This window comes from Orcinus orca, chromosome 4 (assembly GCF_937001465.1).
Source record: "Orcinus orca chromosome 4, mOrcOrc1.1, whole genome shotgun sequence".
Classification (NCBI taxonomy): domain Eukaryota; kingdom Metazoa; phylum Chordata; class Mammalia; order Artiodactyla; family Delphinidae; genus Orcinus; species Orcinus orca.
The window spans coordinates 152,511,841-152,528,486 of NC_064562.1; the positions used below are offsets into that span (position 1 = coordinate 152,511,841).

At 68.1% G+C, this 16,646-nt stretch overlaps 2 protein-coding genes across 12 annotated transcripts in view; both read right to left on the bottom strand.

Annotated features, from left to right (window-relative positions):
• Positions 1–1,302: 1,302 nt before the first annotated feature.
• Positions 1,303–11,555, bottom strand: HGFAC (HGF activator). 6 transcript variants are annotated; one of them, XM_049709253.1, is made up of 14 exons: positions 10,574–11,555; positions 9,943–10,100; positions 8,666–8,762; positions 8,359–8,438; positions 7,605–7,727; positions 7,394–7,525; positions 7,146–7,256; positions 6,895–7,069; positions 6,565–6,650; positions 5,567–5,831; positions 3,854–3,993; positions 3,336–3,476; positions 3,086–3,234; positions 1,303–2,214 (listed from the first exon to the last, which is right to left on the bottom strand). In XM_049709253.1, exons 2-14 carry the CDS (start codon positions 9,977–9,979, stop codon positions 2,032–2,034), a joined length of 1,719 nt encoding a protein of 572 aa, XP_049565210.1. In that variant the 5' UTR covers positions 9,980–10,100; positions 10,574–11,555; the 3' UTR covers positions 1,303–2,031. The 6 variants fall into 6 exon arrangements, with proteins under 6 accessions (XP_049565210.1, XP_049565209.1, XP_004265212.1 ...); XM_049709252.1 differs by adding an exon at positions 8,911–9,130 and having other exon boundaries at positions 7,394–7,727; XM_004265164.4 differs by lacking the exons at positions 9,943–10,100; positions 10,574–11,555 and adding exons at positions 8,911–9,130; positions 9,688–9,805.
• A 145-nt stretch (positions 11,556–11,700) lies between these two features.
• The window catches only part of RGS12 (regulator of G protein signaling 12), a 119,184-nt gene continuing 114,238 nt past the window's right edge, over positions 11,701–16,646 (bottom strand). For all 6 annotated transcript variants that reach the window (XM_004265215.4, XM_033419530.1, XM_033419533.2 and 3 more), the window contains one exon: positions 11,701–12,213. In XM_004265215.4, the coding sequence (XP_004265263.1) occupies positions 11,987–12,213 (227 nt within the window). In that variant the 3' untranslated portion in view covers positions 11,701–11,986. The remainder of the gene's footprint in view (positions 12,214–16,646) is intronic.

Here is a 16,646-nt window from a genome sequence, read left to right on the forward strand (position 1 = left end):
CTGGAGGCCGAGAACAGGCGGTCGGAGGTCCGAGAGTCACGAGTGGGAGCTGCTCCACCCTCCACGCTCCTGGGGCTCCAGCACCCGCCTCCGCTGCCCTGGCTGCGGTCAACGTGGTGGGGCTTCAGCAGCACGTCCCAGTCCGCTTCAGGGCTCTGAGCCCCACCCCCGGCATTTGGGGTGATGGGCACACACACTGCTGTCCTCCCAGTGCCTGTCTCTCTTCCTCCGGCTTTGCTGGGGGCAGTGCATGTCCCTGGTGATTTGTCTGGTCCTGTCATGACAACCCTGTTCCCTGCCCTCCCGGCTTCCTCTGCAGCTGGGTGTGGCCAGGGGACCCCATTCAGGCAACGGTCAGGCCTCTCGGGGCTCCAAAGGCTGAGTGAAGGGGGAGGGGCGGTGCAGGAGGGAATGTTCTAGGCAGCAGTGGGAGCACCGCCAGCAAGGGCCCTGGTCAGTTTCACGAACACAAGGAGGCCCGAGTGGTCAGAGTGCAGTTGTGGGGGCAGAAGAGGGGCTGGAGGCAGGTGGAGTCAGATCACACAGAGACTGGGGGTAGGCTCCCAGATGGGAGGGGTGACATGGAGGAAGCCCTGGCGTGTCACCCGGGACAGGCGGCGAGACCCGGTCCAGGTGGAGCTGTGGAGATGACAGCAGAGGGGAGTAGGACTGTGGGGAGAAGGACCCCACCCTCTGGGCTGTTCTGGGCAGGGGCCCCATGCCCAGAGCAGGATGGGTGGGGCTGGGGCTGGATGCGCTGAATGCCACCCTCTTCCTGACCCTCCCTGAGACCAGGGGTCCCAGCGCCGGGCACCGCTCTGACCCACCCCCATACACCCAGGCCTCTTCTCCTGACCACAAATGTCATCACATCCCCACCCTGCTGTCCCATCAGGGACACTTGGGACACCCCCAGCACCTCACTACAGCCCCCCCCCACACACAATTCCACCCTCTTTGGCCTCAGCCACACTTCCTTACTTTGATTCAAATAAGCCACTACCAGGGGCTTCCCCGGTGGCGCAGTGGTTAAGAGTCCACCTGCCAATTCAGGGGACACGCGTTCGAGCCCTGGTCCGGGAAGATCCCACATGCCGCGGAGCAACGAAGCCCATGCGCCACAACTACTGAGCCTGCGCTCTAGAGCCCGCGAGCCACAGCTACTGAGCCCGCGTGCTGCAACTACTGAAGCCCGCGCGCCTAGAGCCCGTGCTCCGCGACAAAGAGCAGCCCCCACTCGCTGCAACCAGAGGAAGCCCACGCACAGCAACGGAGACTCAACACAGCCAATAAATACATAAATAAACAAATAAACAAATTTATAAAAATAAATAAATAAATAAGCCACCATCAGCCTCCTGTCTCAGGACCTTTGCATGTGCTGCTTCCTCTGGCCCAGGATTCTGGGCCCTTTGGGCATCTCAGATCCCGTGCCCACAGTGTCTTGCCTGGCTGGTGCAACCCACTACCCTCCACTCACCCTGGCATTGGGGCTCCTCCCTTCCCCTGGCTTCCTTCAGAGGAAGTCTCCAGTTCTCCCCACCTAGAAAACACGGCTGAGGGAGAGCTGCAGTCGGGCGGGCTGCCTCCTTGAAGCAAAATGATAGCCAGGGGTTTTCCCAAATAACCTGTCTTAAGTTCTAGCGTCCGCTGCCGTGGGACAGCCCAAGGCGCCCGGACCCAAGCCCCACTTGCCTGGGGGAGGGTCTGAGCGGGGTCTGGCTGGGCACAGCTCCTGCTCTGGAGAAGGTCGCGTCTGGATCCCCGTCCTGACTGCCCAGGCTGTGGGGCCAGACCCTCCCTGTGGGGTCACAGGCTCCCTTCTCCTCTGAGCAGCTGGGGTGCTGGCTTGGGGGCCCCAGCCCTGAAGCCACAGCATCCACAAAGCTGGGTCGGGGGTCACGGCCTGGGGGCGGGGAAGGCTGAGCTGGCGGCAGCAGGACAGGCAGTGTGGGCCGGGGTCTTTTTGGAAACACATTTATTGCCAGTGAGGAGGGAACGGCAGGAGGCACGATGTCCCCAGGGGTGGTCTCAGGAGGGATTCACGGGCCGCTTGGGGGGCCGAATCCGGTCGCTGATCCAGTCCACGTAACGGGTCACGCGGGTGTAGACGCCGGGCTTGTTGAACTGCCCGCAGCCGTCTCCCCAGCTGATGATGCCGTACAGGTAGGCCACGCCGTTCTTCTCACAGGCCAGGGGCCCGCCTGAGTCCCCCTGCGCAGAGCGGCCGGTCAGAGCCTGGGGCCCGGCTCAGGAGGCTCACGGCTCAGCTCCTCGACACCCATGAAACAGTCCACCACCCCCTCACCCCAGGCTCCCTCGCCCCAACCCGGAACATGCCTCCAGAGGGGTCAACCCTCGAGGTGGGCTTACCGAGAGCTTGGGCACAGATGACATGGGTATTCGAAGTAAGGGGGCTGCCCCCCTTCCCCCAACCGCATAGGCAGGGCGCCCTCCCAGTAGTGGGCTGCTGCGGCCCCCTCTCGCCTCCACAACCAGCAGAGCCCTCCTCCATCTGGGTCCCCCCTCCGCCCACCATGTGCACCAGGCGGCCCCGCGCTCCAGCAGACCTGGCAAACCCCTATTCACCCCCTGGGACAAGTGCCAGCGCCCCTTCCTCCATGAAGCCACCCCTGACTTCCCCCAGGGCGCTTGCTGTACCACGTGGTTGAGTGCCGAGCCCCCCCCCCCTTTGCCACCTGTGAGTTGTGTGACCTGGGAAGAGTGAGCAGACCTCTCTGGGCCTCAGTCTCCCCACCTATAAAAGCGGGGAGTAAAGCAGCTTCTCCGACTCAGCACTGATGTGCAGACCCGAGGAGCCCTTGAGAAACGGGACACTGGGATCGGCCGATCGCTCGAGCCCATTTGGGAGGACTCTGGGTGAAAAGGGGTTTGGCCTTCGACGTCACGTGGCCAGCCCTGCCCTTGGCTGGACAGCTGGCCCGAGCCTGGGCTTTGGGAGCCGGCCTCTCCCGGGCCTCAATCCCCGCCCCCCGTGAGCAGGGACCCCACTCCTGGCCCCCGGGCCTCCAGCAATAGTGAGCGCCCATCTGGGGGTGCTCCCGGGGCGGCCGTCCCGGCTCACCTGGCAGGCGTCAGACCTGCAGTCGAAGTAGCCGGCGCAGAGCATGTTGGGGCTGACGTCGGCCCCATACACCTCCGGGCTGCTGCATTTGTGGTCGGCGACCAGGGGGACCAGGGCCTCCCGCAGCAAGCTGGAGTAGCCACTCACATCTGACAGCCGACAGGGGGCACTCAGCCTGGGCGAGGCTTGCGGGGCCGGGCCGCTGCTCCCGGGGGGCACGACGCTGGCCCCTCGCGCCCACCCCACTCACTCTCATCCTGGTGGCCCCAGCCCGCTATCTGGCACTTGTGCCCAGCCGGGAAGGTGCTGTCGGGCTCAGGCAGGCAGATGGGCTGGACGAACTGGGAGCGGACAGCACAGCGCTCCCCCTTCTTCTCCAGCCGGATCAGAACTGGATGGGAGAGAGGCAGGGGGTCAGCCTGCAGCATGGGGGCCCACGATGGGCCGAAGGTGGCTGCTGGGTCACACGGGGTCCAGCCCCACCGGGCAGAGGGGCTGCGGCCTGGGAGGCCCAGGAGGCGACAGGAGGGCCAGCAAGGCTGGGCAGCCAGGGTTTCCCCCAGCTGCGCCGAGGCCACTCGGCCACACCAGCTGCTCTCGCTGCCCTCCCCCCGCCCTTCCCCGCTCTGTCTCTCCTTCCCCTCCCCCTCCCTCCCACCCATCCCCTGAGTGTCTGAGGACCCTCCCCTGCCTGGCACCCACTTCCAGCCTCTCCTGGCTCTGGCCCTGGGTGTGCACAGAGCACACAGCACCGGTCCCGAGCCTCACCGAGGTCATGGTCACTGGGGTTGAACACCGAGTACAAGGGGTACGGGATGTACTTCTCTATGCCGAACGTCTGCGTCACGGCCGTCGTGCGGTTGAAGAAGTGTTGGCCGAGCACCACAGAGACACTTTCCCTGGGGGGGCTGTGCAGTGGGAGCTGGTGGCAGCATGACTCTCGGGCCCCTGAGGTCAGCTCGCCCCCTACCCACGGGGACAGAGCATCCGGTAGACGATCCCAGGAGGGTGACGCTGTGCAGGGCCCCCGCCCCCACCAGGCCCTGGGAGAGACCTGAGCAGGCGCTGGGGTGTGGGCCGTAGTGCAGTAGGGAGTGGGGAGCTAGGGCCACAGCCCCCGTCCTGGCAGCACCGCCTCTAAGGCAGCGGCATGAATGACCCTGGGGTGCCTTGTGCAGGTCTAGGTGGGGTCTGCGCTGACATGCACCCACGTTGCTGCGGATCCCAGCTCTGGGCACCGGTTCTGCCCCACGCCCCTGCTACAGGGGCAGGCCTCCTGTGAAGTCACCCGTGGGCCCAGGAGCCTGAGTACTCCCCTCACCCCCCGCACCTGCGCACGAATGACCTGTCCCACCCACCTCCTCCAGCCCTGCTTGGCCCAGGCCAGGGACCAGGGTGCTGGGGTCCAGCCCACAGGGGACGGGCCCCTCCATCCAGCTTGGCCCTCCCCAGCCCCTCCCTGGACGTGAGCAGAGGATGCCTGCTCCCCTTCTCCAGCCTCTTAACCACCCCCATCCCATCCATACTGGGGAGGCCTCAGGGGTCCTGTTTCACAGGTCGCACAGCGGTCAGCACAGGGCAGGACGTATGCCCACTGCCCCCCACCCCTACGCTGTAGTCCCTGGGGTGACTGATGGGGACTCACCGTCGGACTCTCACGCTGCCAAGCCCCCAGCCCCCGCTCACGTCCCACTCCCTGGGATGCCACTGTCAGGCCCGTTCCCTCCCACTGAACCCTCCCTCAGAGAGAGCCCCCCACTCCCCACGGCAGAGCCTTGTTCTCGTCACAGCCGTGAGGAGCGGGGGACGGGTTGGCCTTTCTTGCCCTGAGCTCGCTGTCCCCCACCCTGGGGTGTGGTAGTGGGCCTCGCACCCCTGACCCTTCCCCCAGCCGCCAGCCCCAGCCGGCCCTCCGCTCCAGTAGCCCGCCGAGTGGGCGGGGCCTCGGGCTCCCTGCGCCCCACGGTGCCACCAGCTCGGTCTGGGCCGGGGGAGCGAGGCCGGAAGGGGCGGGCCCTGCGAGGCACGGGCCACACCCACCACCCTGCCGCGCACGCGCTGGCCGCCCCGCCCCGCCCCTCCCTGAGCGGGGAGACCTGGAGCTCCCGGGGCGAGGACCAGGGCTGCGCGGCCACACGGGCAGGGACAGGGACAGGGACAGCACCCCGGGGCAGGAATGGGGCGGGTCTCGGCAGTCTCCATGCCCAGCACTGGGCTGAGCGCTGAGTCCCACCAGTCAGAGGGGCAACGGGGAACGGAGGGACCAAAGGACGGGGTTTACACGGGTAGGTGGCGGAACGTGGGGACACATGGGTGATGGTTAGGACAGGCGGGTGGGTGCGTAGATGGGTAGCGGGTAGAGAGTGGATGATGGGTGTATGGCCGGGTGGGGGAGCGGAGGCCTAGATAGCGGTGGGTGGAGAGGTGGATGGCTTGAGGGATGGCGCAGGGGTCGTGGACACTGGGGCCAGAACCGCTCACCTGTTGGAGAAGCAGTGGGCGGCAGACACCACCCAGCAGGTATGGACAAGGCTCCCGGCACAGAAGCTGTTCCCGATGTAGATGGCGGCCAGCCAGGGGTGGGAGCCGGGCAGCGAGGACGAGCCACCGATGATGCGTGGCCGTAGGAAGCTCCTCTTCTTGTGCCTCTTGCCACAGGTCTGGCGTCCGGCTGGTCCAGCTGCCGCGGGCCCAGGCAGGCTCAGCAGGGCCTCGGTGGGCGGGGGCTGGATTCTGGCAAGGGATCCTGGGAACACAGGTTACCCGCTCACGCACCCCGGGTCCCTTCTGCACACCCCAGGCCAGAGAGGGTACTGGCTGCGTCCACCATCCTCAGGTCCCCCGTGGTTCACCTGCCTCCTGACCCAGCCTAGGCAGTTCGTCTGAAAGAGGGTCCCCAGCTCTGCCCCTGTGGGCACATGACTTACTCTGAGCCTCAGTTTCCTCATCTGCAGGATGGTGAGAACCGCACCCAGTCACAAGGCTTTGTGGGAACCAGGGTGGCCTGGCACACCTGGCAGGTATTCGTGTCCTTCCCAGCAGCCTGGGACCCCAGAGCCAACTCGGGATGGTAGAGAGGCCTGGAGCACGGGGCCAGGGGGCGGGCTGGCCTCATGGAGCAGCCCACTGCCAGGGTCTGACTCCAGGGTACTCACATTATCCACGTGCACCCACACTTCCCTGTCTCTGGGGACCGTCCTGGCACAGTGCAGCCCGGCTGGACCACCCAGAGGACCCGGTGACCAGCTCGCCTGCTCTGACCTCTGGTGTCAACCCACTGCGTGGCCTTGGACCAGCCCTGCTCTGGTGAGCCTCAGTTTCCCCATCTCTCCGATGGGGCCGTGGTCCTCCGGAGAGAGGAGGCCTGGCATGCGGGTGGAGTGGGTTGGGCCACGGCGAAACCACGGTGATCTCAGCGGGGGCGGGGCCAGTGCTGCCCCCACCCTGCTGCTTCCCACCCAGCCACTAGCTGCGCGCACCGCAGGCTGCCAGGCGGCAGTACTCCCAGGAGAGCGCGCTGTCCTTCACCACGTAGCACCAGGGCTTCTCGTCCTTGTCCGGGTTCCTGGGGTGCAGGGAGAAGCAGGTGGGCAGGGGAGTCAGTCACGGCTCCTCAGTGACGGATGGGAGGAGAGAGCTGGGGACCCCTAGCTGGGTGGGGCTCCTGGCACTCTGCCCACCCGCACCCCACAGCCTTTGGCCCCTTCTGCAGGTGGTTCCGATCCCTGGCCCTGGGCTCCTCTCGCCACAAAGCCTCCCAAGCCGAGGGGTCAGGACCCAGGGACAGGCCCCGCCCGCCCGGTGCTGACCGGCAGTAGGCGTGGGGCCCCAGGCCGAGGAGGGCCGCGGCGCCCACAGAGTCCACGTGCAGCTCCTGGTAGAGCAGGTCAGAGTTCCAGGCCAGGCAGCTGAGGCCCGAGGCCGCCGTGCTGGCCACGCCTCGGTACTCGGTGCCACTCCCCACAAAGCAGGACTGGGCCGGCACTGCGGGCGGCACGGTGCGTAGTGAGCCTGGGCCCCAGGACGCGGGGCCACGCAGCTCTGAAGTCGAGCGACTCACCAATGTTGCAGAGCCGCCCGGCGTGGTCTGGGGGGCAGGCGCATACAGTGGTCCCGGTGGCCACGATCAGGTGACAGGTGCCCCCATTCAAGCAGGGGCTGCTCAGACAAGCTGGGGGGAGGGCTCAGAAGCTGGGCCTCGAGGGGCAGGGGCAGGGCCTGGTTCCCACCCAGTGCCCGTCTCTGGGTGGCCCTGGACGAGCCCCTTCCCTGGGTGGGAGGCCCAGCGATACGGCCCGCCCCCCGTACCTGTGTGGCGGGTGCCCTGGCACCGGACCTGGCCCCCCGCACACTCGCACTGTTCCACTTGGCCCCGGTGCACGCGGGCCCAGCGATCGCCCACCTCCAGGTACTCGTAGCGGCTCTCGTCAAAGCATTTCCCTGGGGGCAGCACAGTGAGCCGCTGCTCCCCGCGCGTGCGCCTGGCGGCCCCCTGCCCTGCAGCCCCCACCCTGCTCACCCGTGCCGCAGTCCTTGCCAGTGAAGGCCACGGGGCAGGTGCAGTGGTACGACTCGGGGTCCTGGGTGCTGGAGCATGAGCCCCCGTTGAGGCAGGGGCCAGAGGCACATGGGTCCAGGGCAGCTGGGCACACGCAGCAGGGAGGGGTGTGTCTGAGAGCCCGGCCGGGCCTCGTGACTCCCTCCCCACGCCGTGACTCTCGCCACCTTAAAGATGCCCCTCCTGAGTGCCGTGGTGTGTACGTGCCCTGGGAGTGAGCGCAGGCCTTCCCCCTCCTCACCACATCCTCTGCCCAGCTCTCAGACCCTGGGCAAGTGGGCCTCTGGCTCTGCATCCAGCACCCTGAAAGCCCGACCCCCATCAGGCAGCGCAGTCCTTTTCCGTGTGCCCTGGGACCCTTGTAAGCGGGGCTGCCAGCACCACACCCTGCGGACCCCTTGGGCCCCCTCCACGTCCAGGGCTGTTCCTGTGCAGCCGCAGGGCCCAGCCTGACCACCAGGGGGCGCTATGACCCCCGGCAATGGCCAAAACAGTTATGTGGCCCCCCGAGAGGGCAGGACCTGCGGGGCAGGGTGTTCCCCACTCCCCACTCCTGCAGGCCCCGAGGCCTGCAGTGGGATGAACCCCGAAGCCCCCTCCTGCACACCAGGCAGGACCCCAGCCCCGGGTCAGCTCTCAGGCCCCTCAAGCTCACCGCCACCACCGGCCCAGCCCCCTCCTAGCTTGCGCTCGGGCCCAGACCCCCGGCACCCACCTGGGCCCTCCCGGGGAGTGGAAGCCTGCACACAGTAGCCCCAGGCCCTGTCCCGGTCATAGTTGTGAGTCGTGGCACACCTGGGGGTGACGCATGCGGTGACGTGGGGGTCCCAGGCCAGAGACCCGCCCACCGTAACCCCAACTCACGCAGGGACCCACGCTGACCACTCTGGGGCTTTCTCCCATGCACTCCCTCATTCATTCATTCACTACATCTGCTGTGTGCCAGGCTCAGTGTGGAGTACGGAGGGCAGGGAGCGGAAGCGTCTCCAGGGCGGGCACGGGGCACAGGGACTGGGACCCACCACTTCCTGTGGGCGCTTCCCTCTGTAGTGCAGGAGTGGACCATGCGGCCGCCGTAGCGGAAGGGGAACCTGCAGGGCTGCCCGGCCTCGGTGAGCACTGCCGGAGGAGACACGGGGGTCAAGGGCTCCCGCGCTGGTCACCTCCCAGCCCCCATCACATACCCCACTCCCTAAGTGCTGCTGTGTTCCTCCAGACCCCCCATCTAGGTGTAGCCTGCCACCTCCAAGAAGCCTTCCTGACCCACCTGTGCCCCCAGGGCTGCTATTGGAGGGGGCTGCCCTGGGCAGGTGGGTAAGCCCTCCACCATGGGGTCCCTCTGCCCTGGGTGCTGTCGCTGTGGCTGGGGTCCTGGGGGTCACCGAGGTTACGGGGATCGCGGGGGTCCTGGGGGTCACCGAGGTTACGGGGATCGCGGGAGTCCCAGGGGTCACCGTGGCGTTACATTCTGAGGGTTCCGTTGGGTTCTAGGAAGAGCCGAGAGGCCTGTGATGGGGTCGGTGTGGGATGGACCCCGCTCACACTCAGGCCCTGACTCAGTTTCCATATTGGGGCCCTGAGGTCTTGGAGTAGGGACCACGGGACACTGGCTCTCCCACGGCCTCAGCTGGACCCTGTCCCCTCCCCTCCCACCGAGTCCAAGGAGTCAGGCTGAGCTGGCTCAGTGTCTGCCAGGTTGGCACCACTGCCCTCCAGGCTCGAACCCTGGGGGTCTGTTCTGGGGGACGGACGAGAGCCACTGCGAGGCCTTCAGCGGCCCCCCCCGCCCCCACCTCAAACACGTGGACCCAGCAGAGGCCCAGAGAGGCGAACAGTCTCCATGCCCCTGGGTGGGGGCCAGCAGGTTGGATCCCCAGGCCCCCCGTCCCCCAGGCCAGCCCAGCACGCCCACCTCACCCCCGGAAGGCTGGCCGTCGCCACGCTGGGCCCTTCACCCACCCCACACCCTGCCCTGGCCTCAGCCCCAGGACCCAGAGTGGGCACGGAGAGCCCATGATCACAGTGCAGTGGGGTCAGTGCTCACCCTGCCAGCCTGGGGCTGAGCCCCTCGAGGCACCAGCAGCAGCAGCAGCAGGAGCAGGGACAGCCCAAGTGGGGGGCAGGGGCTGGGGACCCAGGCCCAGCGCCCCATGGCTCCTCCTGGGCTGGCGTGAGGAGCAGCAGGAGGCGGGAGCAGAGTGGCCAGGGCAGGTGGGGGTCAAGGCCGCCTGGAAATGATTAACCCTGGCTGCCTCCCGTGCCAGGCTCACACGTCCCCCATGTCTGCTGCCCAGCTCACCCTGCCTGAGCCAGCCGGCCCCTCTGGCCTCAGCCATGCTGGTCCTGGACCTGACAATGTCCTCGAGTCTCAGCTACGACACCTCCTCCAGGAAGTCTTCCAGGATGACACGGCAGGAAGAGGCCTGGACCCCCACAGCCCCAGCTTCCGGTCCCTACCTGGCCACAGGGTTGGCCACTGTCTATTTGTGAGCTATACTAACCAGAGCACCTACACATGCTGAGCCCTTTTGAGGGCCCAGGCCTGGAGCATGGGATGTGGTCCCTGGCCAGCAAGAGGCCAGGCACAGAGAGGAGGGTGTGTGCACCACTGCACACAATGCCCCCTGGGACAGGGACCTCTGCCACCCTTCTCTACAGCACTTCTGCCTGTGGCTCCCAGGACGAGCCTGGGGTGGGGCCTCTGGGGGGAGGGGGAGTGGAGCGGAGGAGGTGGGCAATACCAGAGCCCCTGCCTGCTGTCCTAGCTCCCCGCCCCCACTGCTCCTGGACCCACTGGGGCACCCCCTCAGGAAGCCCTCTCGCCCCTGGGCTTCCCCTCGTAGCTGGGACCACCCGTGCCATCCCGCCTCTGTCCTGGGCTGCCCTCCTTCCCATCCCAAGCCCCGGCCAGGCACCAGGGCCACAGAGACCTGGCTTGGGGTCCTGCCCAGGTCTGTGAACGAACACTGGGGTGTCGCCCCCCAGACACGGCCACAGTTGTCGCCCCAGCTGGCCCCTGGTTCGTGACTGCAGCTGCAGGCAGAGCTGCCACGGGAAACTCTTCTGCAATTTGAGGGGTCGCGGAGGCGGCGGGGGTGGTGGTGGTGGGTGGCCCGGTCCCCATGAGTCAGCTCAGCTGCCTGCATGGGGCGGAGAGAAGGGCTGGCCTGGGGATGGGCCTGGCGCTGCAGCTGTCTCACTGTGCACCCCCAAATCGCACTCTCTCTGGGCCCCCGTTTTCCCCTCTGTGCAGACGGAGTGAGAGCAGAAACTGAGTGGATACCCAGCTTGGCACGTGGTGGGTGCCGGGCCCTCTCTTCCACGCGGGCACCCCCAGCTCAGAGCACAGCTCCCTGGGAGGACCCAGAGCAGCCCAGCGGCCAGGGCGCGCTCAGGCCTAGGGCCCTTCTGACAAACCTGACATGCATCTCGGAGGAGGGAGGGGTGCCGGGGGCCCCTCAGCTGCTCAGCGCCAGGGTTCCGCCGAGGCACCTGGGCTGATGGTGCCGTCTCTATCTGCCCTGCCCACCCAGCGTCACACGGCAGCCCTGCCCACTGGCCTGGCCTGCTACCCCGTCCCCTCCTGGCTCACTCAAGCCTCAGGACCCCTGCACAGGCTGACATTCTTTCCCAGGCCTCCTGGGCAGGGCAGTCAGGCTTCCCCTGAGGTGGTCCCTCCAGAGACAGGCCCTGCCAGACCACCTCCCTAAATGAGGCCAAGGGCGGGGGATTGGGTCAGAGTGGCCTGAAGGGTCCCCAGGCCAAGCTCTGCCCCCACCGGCGGCCACCCCAAGAGGAGACCCTGCACCGAGCTGCACGAGGCGCTGTGACGTGGACAAGACCAGGGCCCTGGACGGGGCAGGACCACGTCCCACTGCCCACAGGCTAAGCCTCGTGCCCCACGAGGCCAGGCTTATTTCCCTGCTCACCTCCGACCTCACCCCGGAGAGCCGGTTCTCCCCAGCCCCCTGCCGATACACGCACAGGGCCACGGGAACAATGGCTCCCTGAGGGCAGGGTCCGGGCCCCAGGACCAGGCACGAGGCCGACGATCTGGTCCTCAAAGAAGCTTTATTGCGGGAAGGCTGGACGCCGAGCGGGAGCTGGGGCGGGGGCCAGGGAGCCCTGAGCCAACGCTGGCGCGTGTCCGGGGCCAGGACCCTCCCCGCCCTCTGCTGGTTCGGCCCCCAGGGGTGGCTGAGGAGGCCCGTCTGAGGCCCTCAAGATAGGCTCAGCGGCTCCCTCGGGATCTCTGCTCTCCACGTGTGTGTCCAGGCAGGCGGCTGGGACGCCGGGACGGGAGGGAGGGCCGGCCAGCTGGGTCGGGTGCGCGGGCGGCAGCCTCAGACGAAGGTGGCGTGGTGTGGGCCGGCCTTGGGCTTGGCAGGTCCCCCCAGGACGGGGCTCAGGCCGGGGCGGTCTGATGTCAGCGTCCCGCCGGCCCGTGACCTCCGGGGGCCCGTCCACACCCCCGGGATGCTGCTGCCCGGCCCAGGCGCTGAGCCAGCCACACGGTCCACGTCGACGATCGTGCTGACTGGGAGGCCTCGGCTGCCTCGGGCCCCACCTCCTGCCGCGGGGAGAAGAGAGAGTCTGTCACCCGTCTTCCCACCCTGGGCTGGAGACCCCACCCCACCCTCCTGGCACAGATGGTGGCAAGGGGCTCCTGAGACCCCCACGTGCATCCCAGGGGCAGGCGACTTCTGACCTGGGGCCCCCAGGCCTGGCGCAGGGAGCCCTCTGCCGTGGGGAGGGTCCCAGGCTGAGGGAGCTGCAGGCTGCAGGGAAGCAAGCTGGGGGAGGGGGTCCGGGGGCGCATGGCCCAGGTTCCGCGTGGTGGGACCGGCGCGGCCCCTCATCTGTCACGGGTACACCCTGCACCCTGTCCTCACCCGGCGCAGCCAGGACAGTGGGGACGGCCCACCCACTAGGGTGCTGTCCGCCCAGCTGGGGCCCCCTCTGGGGAGAAGCCCGGCACCCAAGCCCCTGCAGCTCCCCACTGACGCCCTGGGGGCATCAGGGGCACCCGCCCCCAGACGACACCGCGCCGCCCCTCGCCAGGGTGGGAGGGGGGAGGGGTGCGTGGCTGTGTGTGGGTTTGCATCACGGGAAGGAGCACGTGGTGCCCCTCGCTGGGCGCTGAGATGGCGGAGGAGCTGGGGCGGGGGGGGGGGGGCGGTCCCAGGGCCCCTCAGCGGGATGCAGCCGCCCCTGGGGTGGGGGGTGGCCGAGGAGGGCCACATGGGGGACGGTCTCATGGGAAACCTCCCAGCCACCTCCGCTGCGCCTCTCAGACACCCCCACAGCCCGTCCCGCACCCCACTGCGGCTCAGGTTCAGGGCCGGGCCTCCACTCCTCCTCGGGGGGCTGTCTGCAGCCAAGGGGCCGTCAGGGAGGGGCTCCAGGGGGAGGCATGCTGCTGGGCTGAGGGAGGACCAAGCACTGGGTGTGGGTTGCCCCAGACGGGGCTGGACCCTCAAGGCACTCTGGGTCTCCGTCCACAGAGCTCACTGCCCGGCGTCTCTGAGGGCTGCGGCTCCCAGTGGGGCAGGGGCCTGAGCCCCAACGCCGATGCCCCCCAGGGCCCTCGCGACCTGGCCACGCAGTTGTCCACCTGCCCGTCGACCCGGGCCTACCTCTTCAGCCACACAAACTCTGAGTCCTTCACGCTCTCCTACCCCATCAGCAACACCCCAAGCCGAGTGCCCCTTCCTCCACCCTACCCTGCCGCCTGCCCCCTTCCAGGCTGCTCAGTGGTCAGCCAGGCCTCTGTCTTCAAGTCCCCACCTAGGCCCCAGGAGTTCCAGGCTGCCTGAAACCGCCTTGGAAGCTTTTAGATCCCAGGCTGGGCAGCCACACCTCCCTGCCAACCACCCCAGCAGGCTGTCACCCTGGCTGGTCCCGGGGGGTGGGCCCTGGGGGACAGAGGTGCAGTCCCCAGGAACCAGGTCACTGCGGGCAGGGCACAGGGCGCTCAGCAGGCGCCCTCAGCCTCGGCTCCCTCCACCGAGCCCCCCCAGGGCTCACCCCAGGGCCAGGGGTCAGGCAGAGCCCCAGGCCCTGGTGTGGCCAGGTGTAGCGGGGAGGCTAGCATGCCTGTGGGGTGCTCTCAGTGAGCCTGGGAGCCAGGGACCCTCAGGTGCCTGGGATGCAGGGGGAGTCCCAGCCCCAGGTTCCCAGTGGACAGGCTGGAGGAGTCCAGGAGCAGGGACACAGGGTCCTGCTCTGGTGACCGCCCCTCCCGGGCCTTGCCGGTGGAGGCGAAGACTCTGCTCCCTGCGTGGGTCTGAGGCCTACGTGCGGGAGTGGGGAGTGCCGTGGGGGTCAGGAGCCTCGCCTCCCCTTGCAGGAGCTGCTCTGTGGCCCCCAGAACCCCCGGGGCAGGTCCGAGCCTGTGAGAGGGCCTTGCCTCTCTGATCTAACAGAGGCGGCAGAAGGAGCCTTTCCTGGGGCCTGTGGGACCCACCCCTCCCCTGCTTGCTGGCGGCTTCCCAGGGCCAGCAGATGACGGGGTGGGGCTGGTCTGCGCTTGGATGGCGGCTGTGCAGAGAGGCAGGGCTTTGCTCCCCAACCGTTTGTCCCCACCTGGGGCATTTGTCTGGAGCATTAAGAGGCCCGTGACCCCACGCAGGTTGAGGGGCACGGCCCTTTCCTGTCCAGCCCCGTTTGGACCCCCCAGGAGGACAGAGGCCGGCGAGGGGGAGGGGCCTCAGCCACGGCCTCTCTGACGCCTGGGCAGCTCGGGTGCGCTCAGGATGCGGAGGGCCGCCTGCCTCTGTGGACGGGAAGCTCGTCCCCGGGCCAGGGACGGGCGTGTCACAGGGAGGGTGGCTGCAGTCCAGGCCCTTCCTGCCTGCCCGCCCAGACTCGCTCTCCCGAGGAAGTGGCAGCCCCAGGCCTGTGACTCAGTGTCAGGGACCCAGCCCCGCGCGGCGGGCGGGCGTCACGGCCTCCGTGCCAGGGCCTGCCCGGGGCGGCTGCCCTCCCAGCTTCCCGAGGCTCCCCTTGGCTCTCCTGGCGGGGGCAGCAGCGCGGGGGACCCTGCAGGGCTCAGGGGCCACCGCTTCCGAAGGGAGCCGGGTCTGCCCTGTTCATGAGGGTCGCCCCCTGGGCCTCTGTCCCACGTCCCTCGGACACGCGCACGCGGGGCCGGAGCCAGCGCCGCATCCCCCGCCCCTCAGGCTGCCCTGCTGACCCCTCGTCTCCCCAGGGACCACGGGCCCTGCCCCCCGGCTGATTCCGACTCTGCACAGTCAGGCCCTCCCGCCGGGCGCCCTTGACCACTGACCAAGAGCCCCTCCCGAGAGCCCACCTACCAGCCCCTCGCCAGCGGCCAGGTCTGCTCTGGCCCTCAAGGCTCCACATCGGGAGAAGGTGCAGGCCGAGTCAGGACCCTCCTCCTGGGGCCGGCGGGTGCAGGGCTGCACGGGTGGAGCCAGGGCGGTGGGTGCAGCCTGACCCCTTGGCCATCTCCAGTTCTCCCTGGGTGCTGAATCAAAGCTCCTCATTCAGCAGATCTGTACTAAGCATCTAATGGGTGCCAGGACTCCCGCTCATGGCAGCACAGGGTAAAAGGGGGAGACAGTGACCGGGCAGTCACGGGGCCATACCGAGTGCAGGCGTGCAGACGGGCGGAGCCTGGGGAGGGGACGTGGGCAGCGGCTGCAGCAGTGCCGGCCCCAGGTCAGGGTGTGGGAGGTCACGCTGCCAGCCACTGGCGGCCCGTGGCTTCCACTCTGAGAGACCCAGGGGCCGGTGGAGCAGACCAGCCGCAGGGCACATGGGGGAGACGTACGGAGAAGGGGACACGAGGAGGATGGACGCGCGAGGGGAGACCCGGGGCCGTCGGCCTGAGCAGCCAGGAGGATGGAGCTGTCGCAACCCGTGCTGGGGTCTGGGGAGGGGTGCTGGGCCAGCTGGGTCAGCCCTGGGAAGCCCGTGGAGGCCTGTGGAGTGGGCCGGGTGCAGGCAGAAGCCCCCAGACATCTAGCAGGACTCAGGTCCATTCTAGCCAGGGCAAGGCCGGAGCCCCAGAACATGCTCCGCTGGAAGGGGGGTTCTGGAGAGAGCCCTGGCAGAGGGCTGCCTTCGCCGGGACCCCCGGCACCAACGTGACCCCGAGAAGGCCAGGCGGCCCCCCACATGCACATCACGGTTTGCGCTGGGGAGGCTGGCCCATCCTCCTGGAAGGCAGGTGTGCGCGGTGGAGGTGTCCCCCGGCCGCCCAGACAGAAGGGCCAGGGCTCTGCTGGAGAGAGGGGACATCTGAAGGGACAAGTGCAAACTTGGCAGTGGTGGGGCGGTGGTGCAGGTTCAAGAGGCTGGGGCCCAGGCTGGGGAGATCCGCACGGCTGTCCCGGGAGGCCCTGATGCCCCCGGGGACGGGCAGCTGGATCCCCACTGTGGCTGCTGTCCCGTGCACAGCTGCACTTCCCCTACTGTCCCCAGCCCAGGGCTTCCGCCTCACCTGGGACTGAGCAGGTGTGACACGCCGAGACTGGCTGGGGGTCCAGGCTGGGGGCGGAGGGGGGGTGGCTGACCACTGAACAGCCAGGTGCAGAGGGGCTCCTGGGACTCATGGCCAAAGCAAGGTCACGTGGTCTGGCTGCCTTCACTGCCAAGGTGAACGGTGTGGCCCTTATCTGGGCTTGTGGCCTCTGGTTAACGCTCCAGCCCCGTTCCCATGGAAACCAACTTACTAGGCTACAGCGACCCCTGGCAAGCGGGACAGCTCCACGCACCTGCTAAGAAGCGAGCTGAGGGCTCCTGACCCCACTCTGGTAACTGGACGTGCCTCTGGGGACCCTGGACACTGTGGCACAAGGCCCCCAAGTCGGGTGACTTCTGCCCCGTCCAGTGAGCAGCATCTCTTTGCGCTGAGGCCCCGGGACCCCGGGCCAGGACTGGTGGCGAGGACTCCTAGGGAGGGGCGGGTGGCCCTGCTGGCAGCCGCGTTCCTGCAGGAGGGGGACGGGAGAGGCCCGGCCAGGACCCTGACCCGGG

Excerpts from the sequence above, each read along its gene's own strand:
- HGFAC (XM_004265164.4), bottom strand. The coding sequence starts at position 9,795 with ATGGGGCGCTGGGCCTGGGTCCCCAGCCCCTGCCCCCCACTTGGGCTG. Across the intron at positions 7,728-8,358 it reads CACTCCCCGGGAGGGCCCAG|CTGCCCTGGACCCATGTGCC; the intron begins GTGGGTGCCGGG and ends GCGTGTGCCCAG. Across the intron at positions 3,477-3,853 it reads CCCCAGTGACCATGACCTCG|TTCTGATCCGGCTGGAGAAG; the intron begins GTGAGGCTCGGG and ends TCTCCCATCCAG.